The sequence below is a fragment of the Bacillus rossius genome, chromosome 2, assembly GCF_032445375.1.
Source record: "Bacillus rossius redtenbacheri isolate Brsri chromosome 2, Brsri_v3, whole genome shotgun sequence".
NCBI lineage: Eukaryota > Metazoa > Arthropoda > Insecta > Phasmatodea > Bacillidae > Bacillus > Bacillus rossius.
Genome location: NC_086331.1, coordinates 5,626,026 through 5,640,462, shown reverse-complemented (window position 1 = coordinate 5,640,462; position 14,437 = coordinate 5,626,026). Strand labels below are relative to the sequence as shown.

General features: G+C 32.2%; 1 protein-coding gene across 2 annotated transcripts in view; it reads left to right on the top strand.

Moving 5' to 3' along the window:
• The window catches only part of LOC134529052 (pleckstrin homology domain-containing family M member 1), a 37,524-nt gene extending 23,087 nt beyond the window's left edge, over nucleotides 1–14,437 (top strand). For both annotated transcript variants that reach the window (XM_063362749.1, XM_063362750.1), the window contains 2 exons: nucleotides 340–510; nucleotides 5,122–14,437. In XM_063362749.1, coding sequence (XP_063218819.1) covers nucleotides 340–510; nucleotides 5,122–5,235 — 285 coding nt within the window. In that variant the 3' untranslated portion in view covers nucleotides 5,236–14,437. The remainder of the gene's footprint in view (nucleotides 1–339; nucleotides 511–5,121) is intronic.

Here is a 14,437-nt window from a genome sequence, read left to right as displayed (position 1 = left end):
AGTGTTAGTGGGATAACATTAGGAGGCACTGCTAAGATGCTGCTGTATCGCAGGACAAACTGAAGAAGTGCAGATGCGATGTAGAGCAAGGAAGGTGGGGAGTTACGAATAGACATAATGCATTTTTAAATGATTTGAGAAACTTGTAACTCTATTTCTGGACTAACAATGAGTAAATCATCACATTAGCTATATGTGATAGAGTAAGATGTAGGAAGGGTGTTAGTGTTGAGAATGTTGTATGTGCATAAGCTAGCTATTCTTGTTCTATTGAATGTTATTAAGTTTTTACGATTGTCGACTATAGCATATAAACAGTATATGTTACTTGTTTTTCAGGACTTACTTCAAATATCATCAGGAGTTTTGGCACAACTACTTAGAAAAGTTGTCGCATTTGCCAAAAACCATGTTTTGACATGTTGGCTATGTAGCCAGAAAGGATTTATTTGTGAAGTATGCAACAACCCAAAAGTTATTTATCCATTTGATGTTGAATCATCTTACAGGGTAAGAGTTTATTTTAAAAATAAGTTAAGGATAAAATTTTTATGTTGTAGGTATAGTAAAGTAACTGTTTCTATAATGTCGGGTTACATTTCCAGAACTCACATCTTTGTAGTAAACATTTAAAAACAAATATTATTTGTAAGGGCAAAGTATTGTTCTTGAGCATTAAAAAACTTAAGAAAATTTTTTTGTTTTCTACAAATCCTGCGTCATATTGTATAAGCACTTTAAGAGCCTAAGTTGTACATATTTTAAATTATTTACATGAAAAATACTTTTGTGAAATTTGTTTACAAATTCAGTTGGCAGTCCTTTGGCCATAGCTGTGCACGAGACACAAATAACATGATTACACAGGTAAACATTTAAACATCCCATGCATTCGTGCAGCTTATATTTTTGATGTGGTCGAGGAATTTGGCACCGGATATTTAAGAGCAATAACGTGATTAGGGGGCATGGTCTTCGCGCCTGACGTCGCCTGTGTGGGAAGCGGGACTCGTTTCCCTCTTAACGCAATTACCACTGACCTTGGAACCTGGCCTGCTCTCAGCATCGGGCATGCTTCAGTTGTTGCTGCAGTTAGCTCTTACGGCATCAAACACCGGGGTGCAGTAACTGGTTCACACGTGGGCATGCGCGGATAAAAACACAATAAGTATGGTGCTGAGTTTTAATACACACCACGCCATCACATGCCTCTCGTACACAATCACAATCAAAAGTACAGCTGCAAAAATGCCTAATGACACGACTGGTTCAGGTGAAGTCCAGAGCCACCTTGAGGTTGGAGATTAAGTTCGCGTTGGTTTCCGGACTCCGACTAGCGGATTACTACTTAATTAATGAAACAGTTGAGCCCCTGAGGCAATCTCCGAGAAAGGCAGAAGCGATTAGAAAGATTTTAGTGACGGGATGAATATTTTAATTAAAACATAATATGAAGTTCTCGGGTGGCAGTGAGAAGTGACTGGGTCAGGAGATGGCCGCTGAAGTAGCTGGACAGCGCGTCTGACACAAAGTTGAAAAACCCGTCAGGTCGTTCAAATTCGCGACGTTAACGTATTTACATTAAAACAGAATATTTATCTTGAAATCAAAATATAGTTGTTCCAGGCTCAAAAACATGTAGTAAATTTTGAATCCAGATTACAGCTCCAAAATAATAAATATGTGAACAGCCTTCGGCATGTTCGGGTCCCATTGCTGCAACTTAAACATAATAAACTTATAGAATGTTTTCGGGATCCTGAAGCACATATACACTTGGGGAATAAAATAAATAGGTTTAACAACATCATTTACTATTTATTAAGGGAACGAGGCACTGGCTCTACTGCGCCTTCTTGCGGTAGTGTGTGGTATTGGTGGCGTGCTATTCAAAACACGTCGCAAGCACGTCACTGGCGGGAGGTTTGAGTTACGTCGGGGTGATAGAGGGTGATGGTGGGGGCATTAAGGCCTGAAGTGGGGCAAGGCACATAGGGCTTGAGGGAGGGCAGAGCCCCGGTCAACGTCATTTTTTGAAGTGAAAACTTCTTTCGCCGCGTTGCGCGATTTTTGGTAGGGGCAAAACTTATGGGTTCACGTCACCGACATGCTAGTGACGTGTTGCGCCAGACTGGCGAATCGCAGCGGCCTGTGTACATGTATACGCATATATACACTAATACATTTTATATACTGGACTGTATCATGTGCGTGTTGGACTCTTTTTCGGATGGGTAAAATCTTGTGAGTTCGCATCACCGACATGCTGTAGTAGCAGTACGTGAAAAACTGACCGCATTGAGCGATTTTCTTTTTTTAATTTATTTACATAGTGATTGTTGATTTCTTGTGGATTTAAGTTCATAGTTGTTTTTTGTTTTGTTTTTCAAGGATAAAACTTCATTTATTCTAATTTCAAAGTTATTACTGGTAGGGGCAAAACTTCTTGGATCACGTCACCGACATGCTAGTGATACAATACCAAAATCATTTTCTTACGTACATTTGACGTAGAAATGATGTCATATTACACATTTAAAAACAGAGTTTTAATTTTAACTTCTGTAGACAGTCTCCCCATGACTGCCTTTTCGTTTTTTTATTGTCGCGGTAAGAAATGTGTCAAGATCATTTTACTTATCACATGCCACAATGCAAACACTCTGAAATTAATAAACAGATATTAATTGTGTGGAAAATTAATTTACTTCATCGCAGGTAGATGCATGCACACACAAACGAGAGATTGAGGCTTACCTTGTATATTTCCAAAATGTGCTGTTCAGCTAATAAAATTCTCATATAAGAAATAGAAGTTTACATTCATTGCCAGAATAAAATCTATGCCATGAAATGGACATGCACATGGCAAAATATATTATATTCTATAATGAATTTGACATGTCAGTATAAGTTACCTTTAATTAAAAATATATTATATGTATTATATAACCATATGTTTTTAGAATTTTTTGCTAAAAAGTCTTAAAGTATTAATTTTGATTTTTTTTGGTTATGAAGCAACATTTCTTTTTAAATTTCCTTCATTTTTAAAGCTAGTTAGCATTTTAAATGGTCAAATTGAAATTAATTTGCCTCTCTTTTCTAATCAATAAAGAAAATGGGGAAAATTATTTTAAAAAAGGTTTTAATCTACTTCTTTTTTTTTTACCGATGTTTTGTTTATCCACTCACACACAAATTGAACTTTTTAAATTCATCTTAACACATTTAACTCCAATTAAAAAAATTAAAAATTTTGTATTTTTAAATAATTTGTGGAAATAATCAAAATAAATTATGTAAAAAACTGTAAAACAATGTATAAAAATAAATAAGTTCAATTGATCTAATACAAAGTTATTAACACATCTTATCTCCAAAAATTATTTCAATATTTCATGTGGCTATAAAACTGTTTGTGTGCCCAATTTTTTGCAAAGCCTTTTTTGTAGCCATTTTTAAGGACATTTAACAACTGACGACCTCAATTTGTCACTCAGTATGTGTATAGGCGTGCCATTTAAAGCAAGCTATGATTGGTTATGGTCTTATTGAAACAAGTTGTCTCAGTTCCTTATGGCCAAACTCTGCTAATCAATTTTATAGTTAAAAAGCAACAAAAATGCCTTGGAACAAAAGGGTTTCGGAGAAGTGGTCAGTTGGGCAAGTGGACAGGCAGATACATGGTATGCCCCCGTCTTTGTCCACCCATCGCGTGATTTTTGTTTCCACACAGAAGTACACTTGCATCTCTGTCTCACTCTAACACTGATGTAATTTACAGAAACATTGCATCAGCCTGATTTCAGGTAAAAAACTATAACAAATAATAAAACACACATATATACACACACACGAAAATACATTAAAACTTGACCAATAAGCTAAAAGTAGGTAAAAATAATTTTCAGTGGTTTTGCCAATTTTAAATCAAGTAAATTGTCAGAAATAATGCAAAACGTGAAATAACGTAAACTATGAGCATAAAAACACATCCTCCTTGAGTATATTATCATTATTTTCATGATATGAAAATCCTAACCAAATATTGAATCTTTTCATAAAAAATATAATAATAATAATTTGCAAAAGTGTTTTATAAGTCTGGAGGCTAAGAACCTGCGATGCTACGAGCTTGGTTTGTGTGCGTAACCATGCAACATAAAACTGTATCTTTATTTTTATTTTTATTTCTGAGATACGCTTCATAGTTAAATTAAAATCAGTCATGAAATCTTTAATTTAAATTATTTGAAAGTTAGGTCTCATTATCAACAGCGTGTAATTTTATTTTCTGCTCACAGTTGTAAAAATATCTTTGTTTTATTAGTTTCCTCATTGGCCAATTACAGTTGTAAACTGGACTGGAATTACATAGTGGAATCAACAGTCTAGTTCAGTAGATTTTTAATTCAATTGTTGTTAATTTACTGAAATTCATTCACAACCATTTATCGTATATGATTTCTCCACTTTAAATAGTTAGCTCATCTTTTGTAGAGTAGAACTTAGTGCTAAATAACCTTTAAATGAATTAATTTTAATACTGTTACTGTCTTTGACACTTGCGTACAGTTGACTTTTTGACGTGATAACGTCTTATACATTGATGAACACTGGCTGCACGCACGAAAAAGCATGACTCATTGTCACGTTCCGCCTGAGCCGAGCTTGTAAGAACCGGCCAACCACTGTGCGAGAAAATCTTCTATAATATCAAACAGGTTAAGGTGGGGTTTTTAAAAGCAGCAATTTAAAAAATTTGATATATGTATTTGTCCAATTTTGTCATTTCAAATTAACAATTTATTGACATTGATTTGATTTCAGGTTGTTTCTATAACTAATTGTTCGTGATTATATTTAAACAAATTATTTAAATTAAATTTGTTAAAACTGTACATAATATTTGAAAATTAAAACGTATGCAATTTTTCATCAATGTTTTCTTATGACGTTATCATGTAAAATTATCGTCCGTAAACCGACTTTACAGACAACCGCCTTTTTGAGGATTCTGCATGTATAGGGTTTAACCAGAGCGTATTCCAGTCTGTTATCTTGAAATTGCCTGCAACAGTAATGTTACTAGTATTTAAAAATTATTTTGATTTCTAGTGTGCAGAATGCAGTGCTGTGTACCACATTGGGTGTCTAGATGCTACAAAACCATGCCCTAAATGTGAGAGGCGACAAAAGCGTGAAGATCTGTTGGAAGTTGTATCGTCTTGACTGCTGATGTAGGTATACTCAAATAAGTGTCGGTAAATAAATAAAAATGTACATTTACAGTAAACTGAAATAAAGAAATTATCAGTAAACTTACATAACAATTAAAAATTGAGTTTTTCCAAAACTTTTGCTGATATATGTTGGCTATAAATGCTCTCTGAATTGTTGCACATAATTTGAGATTCAATTTTGGGTGATAAACTCACGTGGTGTTTGCTGTGATTTTGATACTACATACCTGTATGTTTGTTTGTTCCTTGTGTGTTGATTTTTTGAATGTAATGCAATGTAACTTATTTTACAGTTATATGTAGATAAACCTTTTTTACCCAAATAGGGGCCAACATTTTTTCTAAGCTGACACTACATTTGCTATCATAATCTCTTAAGTTAGTTTTAATCTCACTCCACATCACATTAATTTAATCATAAATATCATCATTATCTTTGTGCTCCTAACATATGATACATTAGAGGTGTGGAAGAAGAACAAAAAATTCAAAATGTTTTGAAGAAACCAAGTAAAATTCTTTAATTTCCTTCAATGCACAGGAAGAATAAATGTTGGTGTAACCATCTGCTTTCAATTAATTATCTTAAAGAATTACTTTTCAGCAGTTGTAGAAAGATGAGAGTGACGGAAGAGACCCATCTCTCAGTCCACAACAACATGGTTTTACAGTTAGTTTCATGCATGGGTACGCTCGCCTTTGCCGTAATGTCACACAGAAACATCTAACGTTTAACAGTTTGTATTCTTTCCCATGACTTTCACTGACTTTGGTGGATTATTTTATTGTATCATTTAAAACTGCATCAACAAAAAAACCTATTTAAATGTATTGCTGGAGAGGGTGAAAAATCGTTGAAACAATATAGCCGCGAATTAATGCGACTCGTTAATTACTTGCGATTAAATGCGAAAATCCCATATTCCTGCGAATTGACACTAAAAACGTCTCATAAACACTTTGCCGGGCAAAACTAATATTAAAAATACATTTTACATTAATTTTTCATGGAAAATTTGACATTTTAAATGTTAATTTTTCACGTACATGTAATCAAACCCTAATATTTACTCTAGAAACAAACCACGCCACCATGTTGCCAAAGAATTGCTGCGAACACTTTTTTTCGGCATTGTCAACAACTTTACAAACAATATGAGAGAAATAAAATATGGCAGCGGTATATTCTCTCTATGAAATTATCGATGTTACTGCGTACGAGTAGTGTCGTTGAATCTCGTAGGCAATGGTACTACGTGGTTCAATATATCGATTGACGATTCTCGATGTATTTCCGTAGCGCCATTTGCTACAGTACACATATACGGTGCAGTAAACCTTTGGTTTGTTTTTGTCGTTGGTTTTTACGCTGTTTGTCAACAAAGTGTCGTTTGTGCTGATTTTTGATAAAGGGCTCACATTTTACCATACAGTAATAGTTTTTACGAGTTTATTATAATTAGCGCTTATAAAATTCTATAATATTGGTAATATTTATTATAGTAAGCGCTTATAAAATTCTATAATATTGGTAATAAACGCTATAAAAATGCTACAAGTAAATATTTAGATGCTATAAATGACCAGAATAAATGCTATTTTTCACCCTCTCTGTGTATTGACTGGTTACGAATTTTGTTTATTCATTGAGATACAGCATTTTACCTAAAAATTTAAAATTTATATCAATACTTAAACCAATATGATTCTGATGTTTTGTTGCAAAATGTAAAGTTTTATTAATGAAATTCAGCCATAATCAATATGTAAGTTTTATTAAGAAGCGATGCTTAGTTGAAATATTATTGAAAATTTATGGAAATAATAATTAATACGGAAATGAGTTTGAAAATTTTTTATCCCAATTTTTTCTCTCAAATTTGATTGATATTCTCGGTTTTTACTTCATACATGAGATCACAGGCTGATATAATCTTTTACAAGCAGTTTTTGGAAATAGAATATTTGGCCTTTATTTGGGTTCACATAGTAATTTTCACACAATAAAGCTTATGGTATTAAAAAAATATTTGTTGTTAGATTGTTAAAAATATTATTTTTGTATAAAAATTTTAATTTTTTATAATATAAATTGTTTATTTTATAGCATTTGAGTAAGTTCTACAAATAGTTGCACAGTTGCCAGTTGTGGTTTTAGTTTTTTTAGGTTTAATTGAAAAATATCCATTCAGATTACAAAAATATGGGTGGATATTTTTGGTGTTGTAATTGGACTAACCCTAGGCACGACATTATTATTTATTTAAAGTATTGTGTGATCTAATTATGTATGTTAACAATAGTACAGACATAATAGGCAGGAAAACCACAATGTGATTGGAAATTTGCATGATTTTTGTAATTTTTGTTATGTTTCTTGTGTTTTTTCTCTTGTCTCTTAATATCTGTACTATTGTTATACATAATATTAGTACCTTATTGGTATTTGTTCTAGTTTTGGAATGTGAGTGTTCTTATAGTAATTCCTAGAATTAAAAGATGTTGAAAAGTCTATACAGAACTTTAGTATCCTGTTAATTTTCCTTGCAACACCGCAACATTAAATGTATATTATTCACAACTATTTTGAGTTGATGTGGCTTGACAACATTTCATATTTAAAACTTTTGGACAGTAAACAGAGTCATCCCTTTGTAACTTGTGATTTCCTGAATCACAGATTTTTTTATTATGCATGGTAGAGACAAGATTTTGTGGTTTTATTTTAGCTGAATTATTTTAAACAGGAGATTATTGTTATTGTTTTTATTTTCATTAATCTGGTTTTTTTCCCTAAGATACTCAATTACAAATTCAATAAAAATGACCATCACATGTTTCTTGGTATATATTTCACCAAAAATGTTTAATATAGACTGATATGCCCTGCAGTTTTACAGTAGAATAATTATTTAAAATGCATGTCAAAAAATATTTCTACTTCGTGGTGGTTTGCCAGGTTTATTTGGGAACTATGAGCTATTACCGACTTACCCGACTACATCGAGTGACAAAACTTACACCACAAATGACAGGAATAACAGACGATGAAGTTTCCGACAGATGGGTACTAGCATGCAACAGTGGAGTTTCGCCAGGCTGGCAGGGCGGCAAAAGGATACACAAGTGTAGTTAGCAAAGTCGCTACTGGATTGCACGCATTGCTTCACTTTGGCAGTTTCAGGGCCAGAGGGGGGACGTAGGAGAAAAGTTGCCTAATAGAAGAGGAAATAATCCATGGATGTACACTAAGTGAAATGCCAGGTTGCTGCTAAGTCGCAGACAGATATTAGGCACGGGGCTCATAGGAGAAAGTTAGCATAGCGAAAGGATAGAGCTGAAATGGCCCTAATTTGACACGGTGCAAGGTGAACAGAATGCAGATGTGCTCGGATTAGCACTGGCCAGATGCTGAAATGAGCTACCGTTGACTAGCGACGGGCAGTTCCGTGCTGACTGTAAAATTGGCTAAACTTTTCAGGCCGAAAGTCTTGAAGTAATGAAAACTCAAAACAATGTTAACATTCTGTTTTAAAATTATACATCGATGAAATCCAACTTTATGAAAATAAAAAAAATTTAAGTTTGCCATAAAATTCCCTTGTTTAGTACCTGGCCTTTTTCCTTTCAAGCTGTAATAGCTTTTAAGGGAAACGAGATAGTAAGTTCAAAGAAAATGTGTCAACTTTAACATAAAACACTAATGTTGTAAGTGTTGCAAGGGAAACAATGGACTTTTTACCAGCAGTTCTTGACTCATTTGAGTTCATCATAAAATTATAATAAATATAAAATCCAGACAGATGAAGAAGTTATTAAAATGGAATAGAATTTCATTTATTCAGATTTGTTATAAATCTAAAATGTGGTGTGTGCCAATTTAAAAATGTTGCATTCCTAAGAAAAAGCAAAATGTTTATTTTAGCTACCATTATGATACATGAAACATTCTTGAGATGTTTTAAGTCATTTTATGAACCACATAAATATGTAAATTTCCTCGAGATGATAATGTTTTCAATTTGTTGGTAATGATGGTAGTACAGTTGTTTTCAGTTTATTGTTAATGATTGTAGTACAGTTGTTTTCAGTTTGTTGATATGAATGGAATAATACCTTCAATGTAATTAGTTGTTAGGGAAAAAATGTTTATATTTGTTGAAGTAACCATATAGAAATTTGTAAATTCAGTGAAATCCTGGTAAACTATGGTAGTTTGTTTTAGTGGATTGCAGAAATTGGACAGTTACTTCTAAAGCCTTAAAATAATGGACCTACAATATTTTCACCTTGGCCTAATGAATATATTCCATTAAGTTATTCTGGTTAAATTTATATTGCATGAGTGCAGAGGTAAGAAGTAGGAATTAAAGTAAAGATAATATCTTATTTGAGGAATGCAATAGAAAACAAAATTTTTAAATTTAAGTCTTACATTATTATTATTATTAATATTATGATGCCTAATATAATTTTTCAAAGAAACTGGTACAATATCAGTCAAAAGTTTAAACAATATAATCTTCTTTCATGCCAATACTTCAGATCATTAATGTTAACATTAGCTCTAAAATAATTTGTAAGCTATACCATATAGCAAAATAATACACTTTTGCTAGTTTTCACTATTTAAAAGTGAATTATTTAATACCATGTTCCTACTTGTTATGAATAATGTAACAATAACAGTATATAACAGTGAACATAACCTTTAGAGGAAATTATAAAAATAAAATTGAAAAAAACCACCTTTATTATGAACACACTAATCCAATTTGCACGTTTGAGGTTAGGTTATTCACCTCTATATAGAGTCAGTGGTTGCATTACTGAGTATAGTGTTGATTGGTTCACCTAGAAATCAAAGGTCTATGATCTTCAGGCAAAGTTTCTTGGCTTCTGAATTGTAGCCGCATCGAAGGCGAATATTTCACAGATGTTTCGGTCAGCCTTGCATTCGCCATTATCAGGGTACCAGTTAAGTACTGAGGTTCTTGGAAATTGCCCTACCTTAACACTTAAAAAAATGGGCTGTTAAAAGTTCCAAACACATGTGTTTTCAACCAAGTTTGTACTCATTAACTGTTCAGATGGATTCAGAATTGAAAAAAAAAATATATTAGCACCATAGAAGATATGTGCACAGTATTTGACCGTCATGTTTTCAAACCTGCTGATTCACAACTGCGACTGTGTGCATTGGCGAGAAGTCGTGTGCGTAAGCAAAAAATAAATATTTTTTAGTTATGTTTTTTGACCCAAGGCAGAACAGCCAAGAGATGAGTAGGGTGGCATTTTGGCAGGAGTTAGAAACTGGTTATATTTATCCGTCATATAGTAGCAAGAAATTGTCGACATATTGATTTGCTTAGGTAATTCTGGCTTTGTAAAAAAAAATCAGGCAATCATCTGTAGAATACTAAAAATATGTTTGATGGTTAGAATTGTTTATTAAAATTTTTATAAAATCTCTTATAACCCACATTAATTTATATGTTGATGATAAACCTATACTGACAAGCTGTTGGTCAACTGTCTAGGAATAATTACCAGGTAGTTAAAAAAAATTATTTACTAATGCCAAATTTTCATTGAATAAAATTAATACTTAATAATTAAATTGTGAACCTATTTTTCACAGTGTTCGCAGGCATTCACGGCCACTGTCTGAAGTAGCTTGGCTTCTGGGTTGTAGCCGCGTCCTTGGCGAATAATTCACCGACGTTTCGGTCGACATCATCAGGGAGCTGTTACCTAGGTTACCGAAACTTCGGTGAATTATTCGCCAAGGAGATGTGACATTGCTGAGAATGCTTACTTCAATAAAAAAAATCTCGCAAAGAAAAATTTATATATTACACAAGTGTGGTTTCTTAAACACTTTTACACAATAAAAAAAGTAATAATATTGTAAATAAAACACACAAAAAACACTTTTTTTTTATCTATCAGAACCAAAAATAATTGCTTAGGTTTGAGCTTTCTTCTTTTTAAAAGTAGCCAATGTTTGTGGCTTCAATTGGAGTTTTATTTGTCAAAAAGTGAAATACCACACATTAATTTGATTAAGAATACCTTGTATACTGTTTCAGTGATCAACTTTTTCCATCTGATACATGTCTGCTGTTGCCTCAACATCCCTAATTGTCTCTAATAACCACACGCCAATAACATTTAGCTAATTAATTCATTAATTCATTTGACTTTTGCACGGTACTGTTGTTACATTTTCTGCTGACAAGTAAATAATATTTAATATATTTTCAAGAGTTTCTACTTGTCAGAAAAATATTTAATGTATTTTCAAGTGTCAAATATGTATTTAACTTTTGCCAATTTTGATCATTACTGGTAGGGATCTTGCTCTGCATTTCTGCAGTTTGCCGGCATAAATTTATTTTATAAATATCGGTTTTGAAAATGTTACAGCAACAGCTTTGGTAAATATAAAATAAATGCACTGTAAATTAAAGTTTACATGGTAAATCTTACGGTGTATTGTGTATTTTCGGATAGTTGTGTGGATTCATTGCTTGCAAAGCATGTGGTACATATTTGAAAAATGACTGCATACAGTAGGGATAGAAGTGCATTAACTGCAGTACTGGATCATATGAAATATTGTTTGTACAGTGAAACCTCATTAATACAAACCTGAGAGAACAGAAATTCACCCACTTTGTAATAACGAGGTTTCTAATAACCGTACTTTCCCATGTTGCACATACATAATTTGTATATTATGTCGAAACAAAAAAAAAGTGCATTCTTATAGTACTATATATTACAAACCTACATAAAAGCATTCTCTTTAAGTAAAAACATGGTTGGCCTACATTAAAGATAATACAAAATTATTTACAATTTTGGATGATATAGTTTTGAAATGAGAATTTACACTTAAAACATAATACTCTATTTTTGCATGTAATCTCAATTTTAGTTGACCCTCTATAACTTGTAAATAAATATGACACAAAAATATTTAGTATCAACTTAAAATAAAAAACAACAAAATCAGTGACACAAAAACCGTGACCCAAATGCAACACAGAACTAACGTAGCATACCTATAACTGTCATTGTAGTATACACTAACCACGAAACAGTGTGGGCCATTAAATTAGTTCACTTGGCATGAGACAAAGTCCGCACGCTATCGATATCAGCGACCTATTGATATCGATACTTGACTACGTGTGTGCACTCTGTGAATTACTGTTCGACCTAACCAACATGATTCCAACCAGCGCTCGTATTTCTGTTATAAAAATAAGTAAACTGAAATTTCTAAATTAAATTATGGATTTCAACTTAAAAAAAAAAGTTTTATACAAGAAACAAAGTTTTTGGGCAACTTCGTCAGGAATAATAACGTTCATCGTACAGCTTATGGAGAAAATGGTGGGATGGAACCATTTGATCATATTTTATGGGAAATTATATGTTGTGAAAAAAGTCTTAAGTGAGTTTTACGTACATAAAAACCAGTTTTTACATAGTAAACAAGTGATGAATAGCGGAAAGAAAGTAATTTCCGTAATGTAATTTGAGGGAGAAGTATTGCATTGCATTCACTGACACGTAAATGTGACCTAAAGAAAATGTCGTTAATTGCGGGAAACGTAAATACACAGAGAATGCAAATACTGGGTTTCACTTTAATGCTTTGTATTATCGGATATTAAATATATGCAAAACTAGTTTTAGGCCACAATGGAACTTCAAATTACACATCCGGTATTTCGTAATATACAAACAAATTAACTCTCAACTTCTTATTCATGTTGCCAGGGTTTTAAACATGTTTATAATAACGAGGATTTTGGATTAACCTATCTCACTAATGAGGTTTCACTGTAGTTTTATAGCTTTCTGAGATGTGTTAAAAAGTTTTGAATAAAATGGTAGTTTAAAATATTTTCAAAATTAAAAGCTTTATTTTATTTTATTTTATAATTTGTTGTTCATTTTTCGTTGTGTATGAAGCGTGCATTATGTTCATTGTTATAAATAAACTTGTACCTGCTTTTATTTACTCCGTCTTTGCTCTTATATTTTGTAAGGCAGTGGTTGTTTTGTGTTAAATATGTTTCTTTGCAGATGATAAAATGCTTTAAGATACATATTTGAAATAGCTTCATTGTTGTTAACTACTGGCTTGTGTTTACTTAAAGTAATCATTTGTTCCAAACACTTTTACTAACTAGTATTATAGATTATACCTATTCATACCTAATGCTTTGTAAAAATAGCTATTGTGTGATAATTATATTTTGAGTACAATTTTAATATTGTTTTGTAAAGCTATGTGATGCTAGTTAATTATCTGTTTTGTAAGTCAGGCCAAAGATATTAAAATTATTTTGTGAAAATAAATTTACTCTGGTGTGTTCATGGGTTTGTTAAATTTGATGCGATCTCCAATTTCACAAGAAATAAAGGTTTGTAATGAAGGATGTTACATACCATTATGGAAATGTTTAGTCGATAGTTTAATATAGCAATGTAAAGAAAAATACTTTATGCATTAATATTAATAATAAAGTTCATTTTGTAAATTTTACAATATTATGTTATTGTGAAAATTTTTCATATTTATTATGGTCTAATTGTGGTGTCTGATTGTATTTTACTCTAGCTTGTGTAAGTTCTTTATTTCATTTTTGTTTACTTTGTACCTACATGTACTGTAATTATTTTGTATAGGAGATTGACACTTTTCATATGGCTGTGACATCTTCGTGTTCCCCACAAGAGATGCATAGAACAAATAAAATAAATGTAGCCTCTCTTGCGTGCTTAATAAATAGTCACACCACAATTATTTTTAAAGATCTGACATAAATTCATTAGGTTAAAGAACAGTAATTCATAAAGAAATAATCAAAACCACAGATAAAACTAAAGGAAGAAAAATAAAGACATAAATGATTGTAGTGCGATTTCAGTTTACAAAAATGGCTAGTTTCAATAGTGTTTGCTTGGTTGCAGTGCTGCCAAATGCAGAAATGTGGAAAGAAAAAGTTTTGTATTGATATGTTGGTATGAGTGGAGATCGCTAAAAATCAGTTCTCTCTTATCTGCTCTCTTAATTTACACGTTATGTTCTGTTTTTATTTCAATGAAACCATTGCTACAAAAATAGTGTAAAGAGCTGTATGTTATCAATAAACGTGCCTGCCATTGTT